At 31.5% G+C, this 22380-nt stretch overlaps 2 protein-coding genes and 3 non-coding genes across 10 annotated transcripts in view; all 5 read left to right on the plus strand.

Moving 5' to 3' along the window:
* The window catches only part of LOC120770849 (GTP cyclohydrolase 1), a 39598-nt gene extending 22073 nt beyond the window's left edge, over positions 1-17525 (plus strand). Inside the window, exons 1-6 of one of the 3 annotated variants that reach the window (XM_040098452.1) lie at positions 2178-2336; positions 2591-3219; positions 7665-7874; positions 16383-16548; positions 16635-16751; positions 16881-17525. In XM_040098452.1, coding sequence (XP_039954386.1) covers positions 2790-3219; positions 7665-7874; positions 16383-16548; positions 16635-16751; positions 16881-17010 — 1053 coding nt within the window. In that variant the 5' untranslated portion in view covers positions 2178-2336; positions 2591-2789 and the 3' untranslated portion in view covers positions 17011-17525. Of the gene's footprint in view, positions 1-2177; positions 2337-2590; positions 3220-7664; positions 7875-16382; positions 16549-16634; positions 16752-16880 lie in introns of those variants that run through there. The other 2 variants (XM_040098451.1, XM_040098453.1) reach the window with 2 other exon arrangements.
* On the plus strand, positions 14544-14615 carry Trnaw-cca. Its single transcript has one exon. It is a non-coding gene; the product is annotated as a tRNA-Trp (tRNA).
* Trnaw-cca lies at positions 15488-15559 on the plus strand. Its single transcript has one exon. It is a non-coding gene; the product is annotated as a tRNA-Trp (tRNA).
* On the plus strand, positions 16122-16193 carry Trnaw-cca. The gene has a single exon. It is a non-coding gene; the product is annotated as a tRNA-Trp (tRNA).
* A 1704-nt stretch (positions 17526-19229) lies between the features above and the next one.
* LOC120770320 (AF4/FMR2 family member lilli-like) overlaps positions 19230-22380 on the plus strand; it is a 55769-nt gene continuing 52618 nt past the window's right edge. For all 4 annotated transcript variants that reach the window (XM_040097701.1, XM_040097702.1, XM_040097704.1 and 1 more), the window contains exon 1: positions 19230-20027. The gene's annotated coding sequence lies outside the window, so the exon portion shown is untranslated. The remainder of the gene's footprint in view (positions 20028-22380) is intronic.

Below are 22380 nucleotides of genomic sequence, written 5' to 3' on the forward strand. Positions count from 1 at the left end.
TTGTACCGCTCAAAGCAGAACGAACTCACGGGAATACGTTTCCGTCAGAGCATGGTATCTGAAAGTGGCTTGATTCACTCTTCGCCGCCAAGCCGGCGCATTTCTTTCAGTTTATTCCATTAAGCACTAAATTAAGATATAAAACTCTAATTTGCATGTCGGCAAAAACTTTTTAAAAAAGTGGGCTTGCCCCGCGATCTAATAAGTTCAATATACATATCTCTTAAGCCACTAAAGCTACAACAACAAACTTGACCCAGCGAAAATATTGCAAATCGCCTATTCACTACCTATAAAACGGTACTGTTAAAAACTACTAAAAGCGCGGTGAATCGGTAACTAAATACGCCAGAGACATTAATTTGTTTGAAAGGTCGAAATCGGATTGAACGCCTACCTCCCATATAACACAATTTTAAATTCCATTTGAAACCTTTACTTGCCAGTCTAAGTATAAATCAAGAATGAATTAATTTATCAAAATATTGCACGAATAATGCATTTGAGGTGTTCCACCTTATGACTCAAAATTTCCTAAATCGAACCAAAAGTGTGTGCCTATGTACTGAATATGTGGACCCAGTACCTATAATTGACTTTTTACAAAAAATATCAGACATTGTGTAATATATAAAAAAAAAAAAGGAGATAATTCTTTCCTGGTAGAATGTCTGTGTGCTACAAATGGGTTGAATCGGGTCAATACTTCCCTTAGCCCACATATACCTAATATAAAGATTTTTGAACTTCCCGGTAGCTTTATACCGCATATATCAGCCAGTATGTGTGTGCCGATATGTATCTTAAGTTGCAAGAGTATAAAATGTTCGGTTATACCCGAACTTTGCTCTTCCTTACTTTTTTTATTTCAAAATATATTTGTATATGTATACATATTTTTATTTCATTTTTCTAGTTTGGTTTTCACTTTTGATTTCCTTCTTTATTGTTTCTATTGCAGTAACGAACATGTCAATCCCATGCCTACTCAAACAGAGAATAAGATTTCTTAAGTGTATTTCCCATTTGTTTATTTTGGTTTTGTTTTCTCTCCAAGAGGTGCTTTTTAGATGTGAAATTTATCTAAGTGTCTCATTTTGTCATTGTTGACTTCACTCAAGTTGATCCCGTTGGGTTATGTTGTTCGTATTTTATGTTATGTTAGAAAAATTGATTGATTTTTAATGTTATTCAATTGTTTGATTGGCTGAGCATATTTGCACATACTTTTGTTGACTTCGATCCGTTACTATTTGCTGGTTGACAGCTAATATTTCACAATACATAGAAGACAAAATTTAAATTCGGAAGACCAAAATAGAAACGAGTTGTATGGCAATAATAAGAAAATTGTTGCAAATAAGCAGTTTATTTCTAAGAAAGAAAGTAATATACGACACCTAAAACTTGCTGATAATCTTGAACAAAATATTAAAATAAATTGCTCAAAGAAACTCGAATGGACAGAAAACGAAAAGAGTGGGTGGTGTATTTACAGTGGCATGCGAAAAATCTGCATTAACATAATAACAACGACATACATAAATGCCATAGCAGCGATTTCATAGCGGAAACCAGGCGGGTAAATTGGCTAAATCCAAGCTGCCGCAGCCACACGCTGAGATACTGCCACCGGCAGCACAGATGCTGCAAATACTCGGAGCAAAAGCAAAGCTGGCTTTTTCTTTAAAACGTCGTAGCATTCTCCGACATAAAATAACAATACAATGGAATATGCAGCTACATACCGGCGTGTGTGTGCGTGTAAATATACTGTATGAAATATAAATTCCCACCCTGTGCTTTATTCTGTGTTTACAGTGGCGACAAGAGAGTTCAACTAGTTTCTATATTTCCATATTTATTTAACAGCATACTTGTTGCTCCGCACCACCCAACCGGTGGTTAACAGTACGCTGCGTCAAAATTGTCTCCACACGCACATACATATATATCTACACAAACGACAGCGCCATTCTCTTCAGTAGGATTTCTCTTTCGTTAGCATCGAAGCTTTATTTAACAATTTTTGAGCTTTGTTTGATTTGTATACACCAGCATGAAAACAGTTTCCAAAAAGGTTTTTTCTTTTGATAATTTTGATTTGCGTGAGTGTTGGCGCAGCGTCACGGCCAGAGAAATCTCACAAGAAATTTAGTGCTTGACGGTATTTTAAAACGTGAAGGTGTCCGACAAACGCTCTCAAAGCTGAAAAATCATACCGTTGAATTGAAAATAAAATATAAATGCTAAAAAGCTGCAACCGCAGTAGCTTATGAGTGATACTACGAGTAGTGAGTTGTGTGTGCGTACTAATTCCAGATTGCATTCGATTTGTGAGATTAAAAGCAAAACAAAAAATTCAAAAAAAAAATCGCCTGAAATTGCAATATTTGTATAAAAGGCAGCCACAACAGTTTGCACGCAGATAATTTCATTTTAATATTCATTGCAAACACACACGCAAACTGCACACAGCTCGCGCGGTTAACGGCAACCACGACAATTGGCAACAACACACTAGTGACAGTTTTCAATAAATATTAGTACTAAGTACTTACGTTTTTTTAATTTATTTTTTTTTTTTTAGTGAAAATTGCGACCATTAAGATAACGAAAGAATCAAAAGGGCATTTGCAACAAGTGAAAAAGTACAAATTAATAAAAATTAATTTTTGCAACAAAATCAAAAAGTGATAATATACAAACTAATACAACAGTTTTCAGCTAGCTTATCAAGCAATTTATTTAACGTGTGCATTTCATATAAAAGAAAAAAAGCATCAATAATGAGCATAAGCTTCGCACGCCAACTGTCGGAAATGAGCGCCAGCGAACTAAATGACGCCATTGACGACACCAATTTCCCGCAGGCGCATATCCTGTCACGTGGCCGTAACAACAGCGTCTGCTCGACCAGTTCGGCTTCCGGCATAACACCGCTAATGGATCGTGCACTCTCGCAAACAGATGAAGTGGTTGGCACCACGACCGTGGCCAATGCCGTTGCCACACCCGCCACACCGAATGGTGGCAATGTTGTTGGTGGTGGCGTTGTTGCTGATTTGAGTAATTCTGTAACGAAGGATGCAGTGATAACAACGCCACCTGTGTCCTTTACGCGCCCAAAGCTAATGCTTAAGACAAATGGCATTATACCAGAGCACGAGGCGGACGCACCGATGACGCCAAAAACGCCGCGCACATCAACTACACCAGGTGGGTGCGCGTACTCGGGCGAGTTGGTACTTTAATACTTTTTTTGTGTGTTTGAAGAAAAGAAAATTAAAGACTGGATGCTGTGTGAGTCAAATGTACTCGTGTTGTATTTTCTGTTTTGATATTTTTTTGACGGCGTATCCCGTTTATCAGTGTTGCTAGTGTTTAAAAAAATTTAATGTGTGTAATTTGTAAATTAAATTACAATTATTATTTGCAATTGTGTTTATTAAATGCGGAGGGAATACCTAAATGCAACGCCGAGAACTGATATTTTTATGCTTAAATATTTTCTGAAATTCCAATTAGAATTAAATAATACCACAATACACTGATATAAATTTGTTACATCAAATGGCGCGAAATTTAAGGCAATTTTATTTTATCGCCTTCAAAGTAATCCCCACCAGATCTAATACACTTATGCCAACGATTTGTTCAGTCCTCGAAACACTTTTCATAAGCGCTTTTTGGGATGGCTTTCAGCACCTCCTCCTTTGATTTATATCTTCGATCGACTGAAAATAGGTTCCATTCTGATGATTGTTGACTTGTTTTCATGTCAAACGCATAAACCCATGTCTCATTGGGAGTTATAATTCTCTTTGTCATTGTGGGATCGGAATTCGTACGATCAAGCATGTCCAAAGAGATCTGTTTACGGTACTCTTTTTGAAAAAAAATCTGCTTTATCGGGATGAGTCAAACAAGAACGCGTTTCATACCTAAAATATCCACTAAAACCATTAGAACGGACTCGCGAGAGATGTCGAGCTCTCTTTCCATCTCTCTAACACTTACCTGTCGATTTCTAGCACCATATCCTTCACTTTTTCAATATTTTCATCAGTTGACGAGTCGAAGGTCGTCCAAAATGAGGCATGTTTTCAACGATCTCTCGACCGTCTTTGAAGGCCTGTACCACTCGTACGCTTGTGTTTTTGATAGAACTGAATAACTGTAAGCCTTTTCGAACATTCGAAACGATTTCGCACACTAAATTCGGTTAGAATTGCAAAACTTGATACAAACTCTTTATTTGATATTTTTATCCATTGTAAAAATCGCAACGCACTGTTGAGGTGTCCCGACTTAAGCAGCTGCTGTAAACAAACTGGTTGGTGGATCGCGCACATATTTGGCATAATAATTAAGGAGAGTCCTACCACCAACTTAGCAAAATGAATTTTTTTAAAATATCATTTACCCGGGGAATTAAATTACAATTGCCGGGTGCTTTTTTGTCACAATGTATGTATGTATACATTAGAGTGATTCAAAAAAAAAATTTTTTTTTTTTCGTTTGGTACTCGGATAAATAGGTTCCTAGACACCTCTAAGAAAGCCTCTCCAAACATGAATTTTTAAGTGTAACGGGAAGGTCCTCCTAGATACAGTTTTCTATTTTTTCTTATTATCAGATAGAAAAATGTATATCTCGCTTCCAACTACTTGAAAAAATATCTTGTTCCTTAGATTTTGTAGGAAATTGAATGCTCTACAAAAAAGGTCTATTATGATTTTTTCGTAAACCCAAACGTTTAAAAGATATTAACAGTTAAAGTTTGATTATTTTTGGGAAAATTTTTTATTTCTTATGAATTTTATAACTCAATGAAAAAAAATTATTATGAATGATGAAACTTATAGGCTTTCTTAAGAGGTGTCTAGGAACCTATTTTTCAGAGTACCAAACGAAAAAAAAATTTTTTTTTTTTGATCCACCTTAATATGCATTGATGTTTGACGATGAATATCTCGTAAACGCTTAACTTAATCGAAAAATCATGTGAGACCATTTGTATAGAGCAGTAAATTTCCTACAAAACTGTGAGTTCCATCATTCATAATAATTGGTTTTCATTGAATTATAAAATTAATAAGAAATAAAGAATTTTTCCAAAAATAGTCAAATTTCCACCGTTAATATCTTTTAAACGGTTGGGTTTACGAAAAAATCATGAGAGACCATATTTTAGAGCATTCAATTTCCTACAAAACCTCAGGAACAAGATATTTTTTCAAGTAGTTGGAAGCGAAATATAAATTTTTCTATCTGATAATAAGAAAAAATAGAAAACCGTTAGGCGGAGGACCTTCCCTTACAATTAAAAACTCATGTTTGGAGAGGCTTTCTTAGAGGTGTCTAGGAACCTATTTTTCCGAGTACCAAACAAAAAAAAAAATTTTTTTAATCACTCTAGTATACATATGTATGTACATATATATCGTCACCTGAAATGCAAAATAACGTAACAACATTTTCGGAAATTTACGGAGGAACGAATGAAACACGTAATAAAACGAAACATAAGTGAAACAAAATTTAAATATTGGTTAAAATTGGGTTATATCTGATAGCAGAACCTTAAAATGTTGGACATATGTATGTAATTTGAAGTAGTGGATCGCAATCAATGAAGCACTCAATTTCGAACTTTTTGATGATACGTTATTTTGCATTTTAGGTGACGATATGTATGTACCTATACATATGTATAATATATATTTAAAAAAACAGTACAAAATAAACTCTTTCTTTTTCTCTTACGAATTTATACTTGCCAAATATGTATGTATCTTCAATGTCCTCTCCATCGATATCTGAGATTAACTTTTCGCTTAACAGTACCGTGTTTCTTATATCCACTGTCATTATAGATCCTTATTATACATCTCTCTAACTTTTACTTGCTGTCAATTCTTTTTTTTTTACTTTTTAATAGCTTATAACTCGAGCTTTGTGGGCAAAATACTCTTATCTTCACTATTTTCTTTAGTTATTTAGATTGCGGCGTTGTTATCAGTAGAGCCATAATTATTTTAATCAATTTAAGTTTGAGATGCATAGTCTACAAAATGACAGAAGCTGTTTTTTATTGTCTTCTATTGTTTTGGTTATCTGTGTACACATATTATAGGTAATTATGGTTGCCACTCTGCACCGGTCTAAGGGGTAAACATTGTATGGTATATAACACGAGAACTGCAAACAATTAAGAGAGATTTCATATTAGAATTAGTAGAAAAGAGGGGAAAATACTAAAAATTATTTTCTTTATTTTTTCTTAAAAAATAATTTCTTGTATTTTAATAATTTTATAAAAGCTTTAATCATAATTTGTTTTTTTTTTTGTAATTTTTTCAATTCTTTAATATTTGCCATATTTTTGATGTTACAAATACTATGTCACACAGATTTAATGCGAAAAAATTTAGGCGTCATTTTTCTCATTTTCATAATTCGTAACATATTTTAAACGAATAAGATGTAAATTTATGATTTTGTAGAACAATTTGACATTATAGCACACATTTTTGATTACGCAACAATTAAAAAATAAAATTTGTTTCATTTGAATCCCTCTATTTGCAATAGATACACCCTGGTATGTTGATTTATGCATTGGTATTCCATGTTTATTATGTGAATGTGCCATCAATATCGGTACTTTGGCAGGTTGCTGCTTTTGAGGGTGCAATACCCATAATTTATTGAAAATTCGGTAATTTATATTTGCAGTTGTAAATACCCTTAAACGGTAATTCAAGGCTGACATAATATTGGACAGAATTAAACGGCAATCCATAAAAGTATTAAATTGTGCTTTTTGTGGTCTTGATATACCAAAACTGTTTTTAACCAAAAAAATCATATACAATTTTTTAAAATACATACATATATATATTTTGGTATTTATTACAATAGACACGACTTAATATAAAACATTTTTGGTTTTCTGGCAACTGTAGATTGCTTAGCAGAGTGTTATGAGAATATTGATGAATTATTTAACAGATAAGTAATGTTTTGAAATCGTTTAAGGCTCTGGATTTAATTAAACTATTTTTCGTGCCGTTATAAACATTGCAAAATCAAAATAAAGCAAAATGATTTGCATCTTTTACACATCAATTGTTTAATTTAATGCAAAAATATTAGCGAAGCAAGTATATAATTTTTTTTTTTTGATTTTCCTGCGCCTGTTTTCAAGTGCAACACTATTCCATTTTTTTATTTGTTACACGTTTATATACTACTGTTATTTTGTGTAAACATTTTGTTTCGTTTTGCAATTTTTGCATGTGTGATTAATAAATCATTTGGATAAATTTCTTTTTAATAACAATTATGTTTTTACAAAATAATATTTGAAAAAAAAATTAATAACATTTCTTTAAAAATTAATTTTTTTAACATATATTTTTTTTCAACTAATAATTTTTTACAATTCTATCCTTTTTAATATATGTATTTAAAAATAAATAAAATAAAATTTAAATTATAACAACGCAAACGCTAAAACTCACAAAGTTAATAACACAAAATGTGTTTATTTGTTAAATTTTTCGCTGTAACATTGCATTTGGCTTAGCACTTCACACATTTTCATTGTATAATTATTTACTAATTTTGTTTTTCAATTTTCTTATGCTCTTCTTAGGCCATGAACATTGCACATTCCATCACGATCTCGAGCTGGATCACAAACCACCTACACGCGAGGCGTTACTACCCGAATTGTCGCGTTCATATCGTCTATTGCTGAGCGGGCTTGGTGAGAATCCCGAACGACAGGGCTTGCTGAAGACACCCGAACGCGCCGCAAAGGCTATGCTATTCTTTACAAAGGGTTACGATCAAAATTTGGAAGGTGAGTACAAGCAACTTTCTTTTCAAAGCAATTCTAACTTTTATTATTTGCGTATTATACAAGTAACTGTAACAATGTTTATAATCCTACTCTTTGTATACATTTTCAAGTACTTGTATAGTCGATGTTTTTATTTGACAAAATAATTTGGCATGAATTTTTGTTTAAGGCAATGGTGCAATCTTTTATGAAAATGTTTAGATCGGATCACTATTGCATATACTTGTAGCTGCAATACAAACTGAACGATCGGAATCAAGTGCTTCTATGGAAACTTTTCTCATTTGACAAGATATCCTCACGAAATTTATCACGCTTTATTGTCAAAGGCAATTGCACAATCTTTGAATAAATTGTTCACATCGAATCACTATAGTATATAGCTGCCATACAAACTGGACGACCAAAATCTAGCCCTTGTAAGAAAATTTTTTTCATTTGAAAAGCTATCTCCACGAAATTTGGCATGGAATATATTACAAAGTAACTGGCTTTTTTATTTGAAATGTATAAATCCATGCGTTTTGATTATATACATTATATATTTTTAAATTATTAACTGTAATTTTATTACCACTAATTTTCTTGATTAAATAATCAAATTTGTGTATTCCACTTATATATGGTACATACATGCTTATATACATACATACATAATTATTTATGCGCTTGCATACATATGCACATTCATGCAAACAAAAATTCAAGTTTTAAATAGTGCTGGTCATCGATATTCATTAGTACGATCACCTTGTTAGATATCCATACATGTCAGATATTCTTTACTCTTTACCGCTCAATAGTTGAATGCTAACTTCAGCAACGTTGACGGAGCCATAGTTGGCGTAGTATTTGTAATTATAACTTAAATACGTGATTTTATAGCTTGGTTTACTTTTTATTAAAAAAAATAACATATCACAGCAGGTTTTTGCTTTAATAACTGTTTAGTCAAATGGCACAGTTTTTTTATTTTTCATTTTTACTCTAAATATAAGCAAAAGCACAAAAAAGATAGGTACAAATTATACTTAATAAAATATTGGGTCTATAACTAAATTCGTGCGCTTCTTTTATTTCAAAATTTGAACGTTTATTTAATAAAAACATGTAAAATAGTATTACCCATCTGAAGCTATACAATTTTTCACCAGTCACAATCCGTTTCCAAAATTGTCTTCCAAAGTCGGTTGTCCTCAATACATATGGCACTTAATTTCCTTGCCTTTGAATGTAACCGCCTGCTTTTAAATGTTTTGAAATGACTGCTTGAGTGAATTCCAAATAGAATCTTTGGCTTAAAGCTCTTCTTTTGTTTGACAATAATCTTCATAGAGTAATGATTAAAGTTCTTCAACTCCAAACTTTTTTGGCTGCCCAGGATATTCGTCGCCTTCCAAGCCAAATTTGTTACTTTGAAATCGTGCAAACCACTTTCGGTACAATCGTCCAGCTAGAGCTTGTTCACCATAAACTTCCTCCGGTTGAGAATTTTTCAAATTAATGTAATGTACAAGAATCTCCGCAAAAACACTTTTTCAGGTACAAAGTTGGACAAGTTTGAGAGAAAATATTATTGTTGTTTACGCTTCAAATGAATGCCATATACAAAAAAGTCGCAGAGCAAGCTACGATCCTTCCAACTAAATATTGGAATAATAGAATAAAAAGCTAGTTATCTCTGGGCAAACAACACGAATAAAGACTCAGTATATTGAAAAAGTTAGGTTAGTACAAAATAATAGTTTACTTTAATAATAAAAAACCTTTTAATAATATCATTATTTAATTAGAGATTTAATTAGAATTACTTTTTAAAGTATGACTTTAATGCATAACCCTTGACGCTTCTCAGTCAAAATCAGCTGTAGTCTGGTTCATGAAATATTACATAACGATGTGCCGTTTCATAAGGTGTTATATACAGTTAGAAGGCCGAAAAAGAGCGCGTTTTCTAGAATTGTTTTTGAGAAAGATTTTAAATTAATTGATCCAAAAATTTGTACACATATTATGGTATCTTTTAACGGTATTTTAAGACTTAGTATTAGTAAGATATTTATTTGGAAAGAAACTGCGGCTGATCTCCGAAACTCTCCTCAAAAAAGACGTTTTTCGACGACCACTATAGCTCTGAACTGGACCCTCTAAAATTAAAAAACCAAACAGTTTTCGTTTAAGTAAAGATAAATCTAGTAATTAATTGAAGGAAGAAGCGAAATAAAATTATTTGACAAAGTGGCCGTTTATAAAAAAAATCGATTTTTTCCAAAATTTCGCACTCAAATTGTTTATAAAACAAAAATATTTATTTATTTAATTTTACTTTAATTACTAAAGCAATTATTTAAAAAGCTCGTGTTAAAATTTGAGACTAATCGGTTTAGCCGTTTGCGAGTAATGTTGGTCATCGACTTTGAAAACACAATTTTGAGAAAACCTCTTTAAAGTTTGGAATGCACTTCCAAGCACTCTGAAACACCTCTTCAAATTTGCGTGTAACATCGAAAATATTCACCAGAACGATGTGAAATTTTAAATGATATAAAGGTTAACATTTCTTTTATAAATTTCTATTAATATGAAATTATGAAATAATTAACAAATTTAAGCAAATGTTAACGCCTCTGCATGATTATGCACAATTGATGCTGCAATTAAGTACAAATGAATTAACTATTATACGATATGATAATTAAGGTATTGCATAACAGTGCTATTAGCGTTAATTACGAATAAGTCGTTATTTACAGTTAGAAACATACATATGTATATAGTATATACATATGTATATGGTACAAATTTATATACATACATACAAACCTTTAACAAAACCAAACATCTTCAGTGTCCAGTGTCCAACAATTGTTCATCATTCATAAGCGGTCAGCGAACCTGGCGTCATCAACAGCAACAACAAATATGATTACTTATTTCATTAGCAAATTGACGCGCCGTTCTTCACCTTGCAAAAAATTTGATTTTTTGCCACCACATTGACGTCAGTTGTGAAATTATTCTTGTTGCATATGTATGTAAACTAACAGCTTGTGTGAGCTTGGTTCAATGCATGGGGATTTCTTTTAGCAGCCTCAACCTGTTTCATAGCGATGAGTCAATTATTTTAGTAAGAGCTTGGCGGGGAAACACCACAACAAGGTGCGTAAAGAGTAGCGAATCGTTTTCGTGATTTGCAGAATACGCCGAAAGAAAATGAAACTGCATACCAAGAAATGGCAGAAACTTATTTCGCACTAAATTAGCACAAGCATTCGGTTTTTCCAACGCTAGCAAGTTAAACATTAGCATAATATTAAATAAAATGTGTGTGCAGGAGCGAAAATTGCAAAATGTGTGCTTTCCAATATTTTGTGAATGTATTCAACCAACTTTTGCTGCATACGTACAGAGGAAGCTCTGTTGTTAGTTGATTTATGCACTTTAACTGACAGCTTGGCATACACAAGATGGCCACACAATTAACTGCTGTACGCCACATTAACTTTGAATGGCGACATGACTGCGCATAAATAGCTAAAAAGCTTGCATATAGTTGACTGTATAGATATATGTACATACCAATGTGCATTTAAATGTAAGAAGTATGAAGAAAATGCGCAAGCTATTGTCCTTCGTTGAAAAGAAACTATGCAAAAGTAATATATTACTGCAATGTACATACATACATATGTACATGGCAAATATGTAGTGTTAGAAATGGACTGGATTTTAAGTGTGTTCAATTTAGGGCTGTCTTGACATGAACCTAAATTCAGTTTTATCATAAGAAGCTTTCTCATGACGAGCGCTAAAAAGGAAATTGCCTACGTGATTACATACAAAATTCTTACAATCCTGAAGGCATTCTCAACAAGTGGTTGCCTCAAAAGCGTACATACACATCAATAATAAAATATTGGAGAGGTTGGTTGTAACTTCTCTCCTACAAACAACTGTTGACTATCATCAAAGGCTACATTTTCAAGCAGCGCAAGCAGAAATCAATGAAAAATTCAGTACTCACTGTTAGCAAGTCAAAGATTGGATTTTGCGCTCCTTTGCCGTCGACTACTATTACATTCTCTCTTTTTTTTAACATGCCAATGTGTGCTCTTCGTGGCGTATACGTTTTAACCTAACTGAAAGAGTGTTGCCGCTGTAGTAAATTGTCATTTATGTATATTTAAAGAAAGTGTTTTATATAAGTGTAATTTTTTTTTAATTATAGTGATTAATGTAAACAACTAATTACTATTCTTTTGTATACTTGTATAAGTGTCACTTTAATTACAAAAGCTCAAAAGGTTAGGCAATAATAATAATTAACTGTAATTATGTAATCCCCTTAAGTCGTTAGTTAGATTTCTTTGGAAAGTCAACGATTATTATATGTAATATGTATTAGTGAACGTAAAACGAAATATTTTTTTTTTTGATATTTATTGCCAAAGATTAATATTTATAACGGCAACCCTGAAAGGAAACGTTAATCAATTTTGTAAGAGTGTTGATAAAATTATTTTGCTGAATATGGTTATGAGTGAACCTTTTCGACAAGGAAATAAAATTTAGTTACACATATTTATGTACCATATACGTATGTATGTATATGTAAGAATGTATATTTATGTATATGTACTTATTCAGATACACACATACTTTGTAATGTAATCATTCCTTTTTGACAGAATTTAACTATATAAATGCGTTTACATAAACATATGTACATATGTATGTATATATGTAAGCGTATTATCTGTATATTTAATGATTGTACGTAATCAAATTAAATCATAAATAAATGAATTTTGTGCTCTTTGATTATTGTGTAAAGTTATGAAAAATTTGGCTAAAAAGCAAACAGCCGCAATTTTTTTCCTAATTCAGTTTTGATTTTGACACATTTATGTGGCGATAAATTCGAATTAACCATTTGTGTTATTTTTTACTTTTCAAAGATAAATTGTTTTTAAACCGATACATTCTTATTCCTACTCTGCTTTCGACATTTTTTATAACATATTTTGAAGGCAAAGCACTTTCATTTTGCATTTGATCTGTAAAACAAAAAATCAAATTGTTGTGACACGTTTAGTTAATTAATGCATAGGAGCGTGTGGTAAAAAAAACCATACCATATGATCAAAAGCTCAGTAGCTTACAAATTCTAAATCGAAATTAATACAAAAACTTGATTTACACAAAAAATATATAAACGCAAATAACTGGTTTCTAAACTTGTTAATTTTTCATAAAATAAAAAAACGTTACATTTCTATGTATGTATATGCATGTTTTTGGCAAAAGTGCATTAGAGTGCAAAAATTGCAGCTGTGCCATTTGAATATAAAAAGCCTTATATTTAAAAAATATTTATCGTGGCACATTTGATCAGGCGTTAAAAGTTTAAATGTGTTGCAAATTAGCCGAGGTGCATTCACAAACACATACATATAGTCTTAGTAGAAAAATACATACATATGTATATGCTCGTTCAGCTTTTAATTGAGCTAAGCTCCGAAGCTGTCCGTTCTACTAAATAAACTATGTTTATTTTTGGTATTTGTCAATAACTGCTATTGTAATTTGACTTTATAACCTGCTTTATCTTAAATTAAGCTAAAATTAGAGGGTTTGTAAAGTATTTGATTCAATTAAATAAATCCTCTTAAAGCAAGAACGTCCTGATGTCAACTACATTCAGTGCACTTTATGAGCATAAAACGCCAACTTGAAATTAAAATTGACATTTTTATAAATAGCAAATCAAAATTAATAATATTAGCTACAAAAATTTTGTTTTTTCAGGGCGACTTCCAACTCTTTTGTCATATTATTTTTATTTTTGCATTCTGTTACATTTGTTTTTCGATATTTTATCGACCACATAAAAATCGATTTGTGTTTTTTTGTTTCGAGACAGTGTTCTTTTTAAGTAAATTTATCGTATCCTAAGGTTTAACTTTTTATTTACCAATGTCTATACATATATGTTGTATTAAACATATTATAATTTTATATAAAGTGCAGAAAAAAATTAAAGCACAAATAATAATATTTTGAAGGATTTACAGTATCGGACAAAACATTTGCAACTAGAGCGAAGTTCTAGATTTTTTTGTCTTACAATACCATTTTTCCTTCGAATTGCTTTTTGTTTCTTGTTTTAAATTTACAAGATTGAAGTTACATATTTTGCAATGTTTATCGCGAGCTTTTTTATTTTGCCGTTTATATTTGAAAATAATTTTAAATGGACGTTAATCCGCCGCGACAAAACAATTGCAACTCAGTTTTGTTCGCTTCTTTTCTCCTTTGCTCGTTACTTTTTCTAACGGTATTGAGTTTGAATTAATTAGAACAGTTACTGAGCATAATTTAATGTGTAATGTGCCAAAAACTGATCAGTTTTTTCAAAGGGCCCTGGAGGCATGGAGAAATATACCCCGAACCATAGTGAATAACCTTATAGCTTCAATGCCGCTGCGAAGCAAAGCAGTTATTGAGAGTAATGAGTTTGATACAAAATATTATTTTCATTATCATATTTCAGTTGCAAATGTTTTGTTCGATACTGTATATGTAGTTGAAATATGTATTGTTTCGAAAAAATCAATTGTCGAGCCGCCTGCGTGCTCTTGTGGCTAATTTGCGCCATAATTTAAGCACGACTCCGTGGCGCAACGGTAGCGCGTCTGACTCCAGATCAGAAGGTTGCGTGTTCAAATCACGTCGGGGTCATTGGAGACCAGTATTGTTTAACTTTTTTATTTATTTACATATATAACGAATAAAAAATCAATTGATGTAATTTTCCTCTATTATTCTGATCTGCAAATTTATTACGCAATTTTAAATATTTTTATCGGACAAAAAATATATTATTTTATCGCTTTTTAATTTTTTTAATTTAAGGAATGCTTACTTTATTCATTGCTTTAATTTACCGCTCCAAATTGAGTGCATTAAAATTAATATTAACATTACCAATGCAATTATGAATTATGCAATAATGAACGTTATTAGAAAGAAATTTTCAATGTGAAGTGCTAATTTTGCAGTATAAAAACAAATTTCATTTCTTGATATGCATATAAAACGTTTTCGTAACAAATTGTCTCACATACTATATACTGCATTTGTAATACTGTATGTAATATTTATGTATGTACATACATATGTATGTACATACGTGTTAAGTATTTATCTGAAAGTAAAATTTCCTTCTAGGGATAGTGCCATGTAAAGATTTTTCACATACGAACATACTCATGGTAAAAAAATTGTACGCCGTAAGGTCATAAAAATTTTGGCGCACTTAAAATGCGTGTGCCTTTTTTTAATTACAGCTAATACTTTAAAAATAACAAAGAATACTAAATGGTCCTCCTTTAGTACAGTTTTGCTTAACCGCTAATACACAAATATAATAGTTCATCATTCTCTCTTTGCAATGGTTTACTCTTAATTTTAAAGCTTTTCCGAAAGCTTTTTAAGTTCAAGTTCAAGTTTGCTTAGTGTAGGCTGTTAGTTTCTCTTTCATTTATCGTTTTTTGTTTGTATTTACCAAAGGCTTGTGCTTGAGTGCGCCATTTGTGAATGCGAGATCATATGACTCCGTGGCGCAACGGTAGCGCGTCTGACTCCAGATCAGAAGGTTGCGTGTTCAAATCACGTCGGGGTCACAAGAATGAAGTTTTTTTATTTTTGCTTGGAAAAAATTAAATTTAAATACACTTTGAAATATTAATTAATTCTGAATATTGTATATCTCAACAAAATTACTAATAAAGCTTATATGAAGCAGTGGACTTCAAAGAATAATATATATATATATTTTAAATACGCCAAACAGTTAATGAAAAACTTTTTTATTTGCTTTTTTGAAATTCTGCTTGAAATACGCCTGTGAATCTATCTTGAATTAGCTTATAAAAAAAAGTTTGTAGTTGAATAGTAACATTCCAAACAAAAAAGCCTTAAGTCTTTTTAATCAATTTATTAATATTAATCAAATTAAAAACAGTTTTGAGATAGTTATAACAAGATAACATACACATGCAAATATATGTATAAGTTTTTATCTACGTGCAAATGTATGTTTAAAAAAGAGAAATTTGAAAATAGAATTTTTTGTTAGCAATAATTTAGTAGTAATTTCAGACTATTGTGAATGGGCTATCGTAATAAGTAAACAAGCGGTAACCAGCGTGGTTGTGTAGCGCTTTTGTGAAGGAAATTATATGGGACTCCGTGGCGCAACGGTAGCGCGTCTGACTCCAGATCAGAAGGTTGCGTGTTCAAATCACGTCGGGGTCACACCAACAAATAAGTTTTTTGTGAATGAATAAATAACCATGACCATTTTTAATTTTTTTCTTTTATTTTCTATGAATTAAAAATATTTCAGTAATTTTAAATATGTTTTAAAATGTATGACTTTTTATTTTTAGTTGAAAACAAAAATTTGAAAAATGCTAATTCTTATCAATTCAATTTTATTTTTAGACGTTCTCAATGGCGCTGTCTTCGATGAGGATCACGATGAAATGGTCGTAGTAAAGGATATCGAAATGTTTTCCATGTGTGAGCATCACATGGTGCCGTTCTATGGAAAAGTTTCTATTGGCTATTTGCCTTGCAATAAGATTTTGGGACTCAGCAAGTTGGCAAGGTAGATATATTTCTGTGATTCATAACCTAGAAGTTTTGGTTGGTTGGAATAAAATAGTTTTTTAATACATTTCGAATTTATTACAGAATTGTGGAGATCTTTTCACGTCGTCTACAAGTGCAAGAACGTTTGACAAAGCAAATCGCCGTTGCTGTCACCCAGGCTGTGCAACCAGCTGGTGTTGCTGTCATCATTGAGGGAGTGTAAGTGTACCACCCATATATTAATAAAAAATATAAATGAATAAAAGTAACACGACTTCACATTATTTAGATATTAACGTTATAAATAAATTTATCTCCATTATTTATATTTTTTTATTGCTATTTTAGTCACATGTGTATGGTGATGCGTGGTGTGCAGAAGATCAATAGCAAAACTGTCACCTCGACAATGTTGGGTGTTTTCCGCGATGATCCTAAAACCAGAGAGGAGTTCTTAAATCTTGTGACCAGCAAATAAACGCACCTTTGAAATTGAATGAACTTGCTGAAATTTATTCCAGTGAATGCATATAGAAGGAAATTTTTTAATGAATGCTGCTTATATTTACATATACATATAATATTTTAAAACGTATACACATACCTAGATTTAAGATGCTGTTTGCAAATAAAGATATATGTTTCAATATATATACATAAATACATACGTAAATGGAAAGTATATAGAAAACTTTAACACACTATAAAAAAGCCAGAGAGAGAATTGTATTGTACTTAAGCGAGGAACACCAAAATCATTCAAAACGTGTATGAGTAAATATTTTCTGACAACATAGAAAAATATTAAAAATATAACTTAATATCTTAAAGGAGAATAGGGAATTTTAAAAATAAACTGTGAGAAGTAAAATTACGAAATATTTAATGAGAGTAAATGAAAAGGTAGAAAGAAGCAAATCAAAATTAGCATAATAAAAATAATAGCAAACTGATTTCATTAAAACTAAAACTAAAAAAGCAACGAAACTTAGCCAATATACAAATTATATATGTATGTACATAATTTTATATTAAAAATTCTTCTTCTTCTTAATTGGCGTAGAAACCGCTTAAGCGATTATAGCCGAGTTAACAACAGCGCGCCAGTCGCTTCTTCTTCTCGCTACGTGGCGCCAATTGGATATTCCAAGCGAAGCCAGGTCCTTCTCCACTTGGTCCTTCCAACGGAGTGGAGGTCTTCCTCTTCCTCTGCTTCCCCCGGCGGGTACTGCGTCGAATATTTTCAGAGCTGGAGTGTTTTCGTCCATCCGGACAACATGACCTAGCCAGCGTAGCCGCTGTCTTTTAATTCGCTGAACTATGTCGATGTCGTCGTATATCTCGTACAGCTCATCGTTCCATCGAATGCGGTATTCGCCGTGGCTAACGCGCAAAGGACCATAAATCTTTCGCAGAACTTTTCTCTCGAAAACTCGCAACGTCGACTCATCCGTTGTTGACATCGTCCAAGACTCTGCACCATACAGCAGGAATTAAAATTAGAAACTATAAATTTTTGACAATGTGCGCTAAATATAAAATATTTTCAACATTGCGTAGTTTATATTATTTTGATTTAATGGTTTTCCGCACGCAAAAAGCCTTTGAAAAGCTAATTTAAATATACATAAATATTAATAAATATTATTTTGTACAAAACTACACCACGGTTTGGAGAGAAACAGGAGGAACAACTTTAAGAATAATCGACTTGCCATTAATGATTTACACCGATTGTTAAGCAAATAAAAAAAGCTTGTTTAAATAATAACGAAACAACAACAATAAATGCAATCGGATATTTTCCAAAAAAATTTTCCTAAATAAATACAATAATATTATTGTTAATACTAACTATTATACATATGTATGCATACATAGTGAAAATGAAACTGAAGGCATAACGTTCAAAGATTGATCAAAATAACTTTGGCTGCTGCAAATCGTTTAGGGAATTTACACAATCAAACGAGTTTACAAATAAAAATCGGATATTATATTTACAAAACAATATATATAATTATTAAAAACGAAAGAAATGTGTATTTATAATAATAATGCATTACAAATATTTTTAAAGTAAAAATACATAAAACCTTGGCTTTTTGACATGCAATTGCCTAGAAAAAAATGGCGCCAACTAAAAACGTTAACAATTTACGTTAATGCAAACGTACATACATGCATCCATACTTCGAGAAATTCGTATGATATATTTGTTGTTGTTCATTGTTGTCATTATAAGTATAAAAAAATTATATATACATACATACAGATGTTCTATACTATGTTAATTCTCGAGATATTTAAAAGTGAAATATAAATAAATTGTTATAGAAGCAAGTGTAAAGAGTATTTGTTTTATTACTGGGTCTTGATTTAATTAGGGTTTTATTAAAGATTATAGTTTTTTAAACATTTCAAACTATTTGTCGGCATGAAGTAATTGTTTCAATTATTGGAAAATAAATCAATACTGACATATTTGTAGTCTTCACATTGAAGATGGTAAATGTTTAAATTCACCATGTATTTATTTAATTTCCTGCAATATGATTACAATTTATTCTTTCAAAACCCGACTACTTTATCAAAGATGTGAACCGATTGTCCACACACGAATGCACGCCGCAATAGCTTACTTTTACAACGTACTATTGTGAATTTCAGCGTACATTTTCATAAGTCTCTCAACATTTCTACACAAAATTGTTGTCAGCAACTCTAGTTTGTGAAAAAATTTCGGTAGGTTGTGAAAACAAAGTAATTGTGTCGAAAATAATTAAAATACTATATAAAAGACTTCAATAAAACACTGCAATAGACTGTGGTTGGCGTTGATTGTATAGCATAATTGCTATTCATATGTGAAGCACTGTAAGGTGAAGAACACATAAAAGTGCACTGCTCTAGTTGTTTAGAGAATACACGGAACTCAGCGGTGACTTTCAATAAACTGCTACTGAATTTGTTATGCAAACAAAAATAATTAAACAGTGAAAATAAGTTTTGTAAAGATGTGATTAAGTGCTTGGAGAAATTCATGAAAACTGCTACCATTTGTAGATGCTAAAAAGAGATCCCCGAATATGAACGATCGAAAACGATCAACCTCTGCTATGTCGCTATATTGTATCGTGCTGCATTGATAGCTTGACAAAACGTGGTGTTTTTGTTGCTTTGGCATGCTTTGCTACGTTCGTTTATTGTTGCACCACTGTGAATTTCAGAATTAAATATGTCAGTAGGTGTGTGCAGTGGTGGCAGCCATTGTGAATGCATTAGGCTTTTCGCTGTGGTCACGTACTCTCTTTCATGCTGTGCAATTTTGTTATAATTTAGTCAGTTTTACCTGTGCGAAGAATATTGCGAATTAATATTGTTTACATTAATGCAAATACAATATTAGTGTGATCCTATTTTGTGTGTAAAGAAAATATTCACAAAGGGAAAATCAATTAAATGGAACACCTAACCAGCGACTAACATTGATTGGTAAGTAATTTTGGTAAAATTTTTGTTTTTCAACAATGTCAAATATTTCTCTACTGGCCTTTTTTGACATCTACACCGTTTGTTCGTAAAAACAATTAATTATTGTGAAGAAATAGAAAATGTGCAATCGATTTATTACCAATCAACTGCGTGCCTCACGCACCTAAAGATCTATGAAAGGTGAACTTTTTAGAGATGGAGGGAGAGATTTTTTTTGTTAAAAAACATTCTCTCATTGAGTTTAGCTGTATGTTTAGATTTTATTCTTGCTGCTTTGTTTACTTAAATTCCGAATAATCCTATTAAATATTTACTCGTTGTTCATTTGTCAGTTGGTGTGTGTGTGTTTGTGAATATGTATCTACATATGTACACCTGCAGTGTGTGATTATGCGGGCGACATTAACGAGATTGTGTTTTCGTAGCACCAAAGTGTTTTTAAAACCAAGCTGCCAAGCCCCCTTATTAAATTATTTGCAAATATGTTTGTGTGCATTTCTTGTTGAACGCTCTTTTGATACATTTAATTCTAAGATGATTAGGGTACATGGTTTGTACATTGTGTTATTTTTGGTTTGCTGCTAATGTAATGCAAAGCATTTTGTTGAAATACTCTTTAACTTGACACAGTGTTGCCAGTGCCGGTTTTGGTATTATCCACAATGTGCAATGGTATAAAAATGTATTTGATAAAAGTTTATCGAAAGACATCCATTTAATCGTAATAATTGTTAAGTGAAGTAAAATATTTTACTGGCCGTTTTTTCGCTTGCATTAATATTACATAGATTTTCGTTACAAGAGCAATTTTGCCAGCATAAGTTTCAGTGATGCCATATTTTTATATGTTTTAATTGTGCAATTAATTTTCTAATTTGGATTTTTAGAGATTCAGCAAATATTTAATTTTGTTATCTAAATGATTATTTCAAAGTTATTATCACTTTTTTACAAAATATTTTAACCTAATTCCTTCAACGTTGCTAAGCGACTGGTAAAAGGCATTGATGTGTTTATCTCACCGGTATTACCAATATAAGTAATATTCATAAGAAGCAATGACACTCATAATAATTAGCAAAACTCTTTCTTACTTTTACTAAATTGCTTTAAAAATTTTAATAACTATAACCAAATGGGAATGTTTTATTTCTATTTGTGTGTGATATCAGAAAAGTTATATAAGCTTGGAATATATTGTGTTTAAGAACCGCATATTCGTATCTTTGTATAAGAGAATAGTTTTTTCTTTGACATTTCTTTCTTTTATTACAAAACTTACGAATTATTATCACACAGCCTGGCAAAATGTAAACAAACAAGCGAGAGAATATTCACTGTGTAACAGTTCACAATGGCTTGACTTTTCGATGTTCAAAGTTTGAAGTTCACTGTAGTGATTAAATAACAATTGCATACACTAGGTTTACTACTATAGCAGTACTTTTTAAAAAGTATACTGTTGTGTTAAATCAAATATAAGTATTAGTGTGGTACCGATGGATAGAGGAGGTCCTCAGGATTAAAAAATATATACACATATACCGTCCTCAGACGCATAGTTTTCGAGATATTTCACTTCAAAGATCCACAATTTTACATGCAATTCACTCTTACTTTGTTTTGTTGTTGTTATTCTTTACATGTCATGACAAATACCGCCGCAAGAATCGTAATATTGCCATTAGTGTTGTCTCGATTGTAATTTCGCCTGTTTGAATTCGGGAGTTAAATTATTAAAATATTGGACATTTGCAGTTATAAGTAATAACATAAACAATATTTACGAACGCTCTGCAATTCATAATAATAGAATGGCACGCTGTGCAAATTTATAACAGGCACGATTCCGATTACTTTGGCGGAGGGGTAAAAAAACCGAATTTCCGTATAAATGGGGTATGTACGGATAGGGAAGCTTCTCCAGAGGAGGAATGTCTAAAAATAATGTAAAAATTACTAATATTTTTTAAAATATTCACGATTAAAAGTTCAAAAATTTGCACTAATAACACATGGTATTTCTGCATGTTTCACTAAATTTTTTCACATTTTTTACTTCGTATATTTAAATACACACTCTAATCTTTGAAATAAGCTTACATTTCACTTTTATTTTGCTATATTTTACCTAAATTTATTAATTTAAAAATCACTTAGGACACTCATCGTTGAAAAGGTTAGATTGTTTACAATTATGAGGAAAACGAGCCTTGCCACATCTTAAACAGTAAATATGTAGGATTTTTAACAATTTTTCTTTGTTTGTTTTATCGCGTGATTCTTTTTTCTATATTAACCAAAAAAAAATACTTTCAACATATGTACATATATGTGTAATACGTAATTTACT

The sequence above is a fragment of the Bactrocera tryoni genome, chromosome 3 (genome assembly GCF_016617805.1).
Source record: "Bactrocera tryoni isolate S06 chromosome 3, CSIRO_BtryS06_freeze2, whole genome shotgun sequence".
NCBI classification, from domain to species: Eukaryota; Metazoa; Arthropoda; class Insecta; order Diptera; family Tephritidae; genus Bactrocera; species Bactrocera tryoni.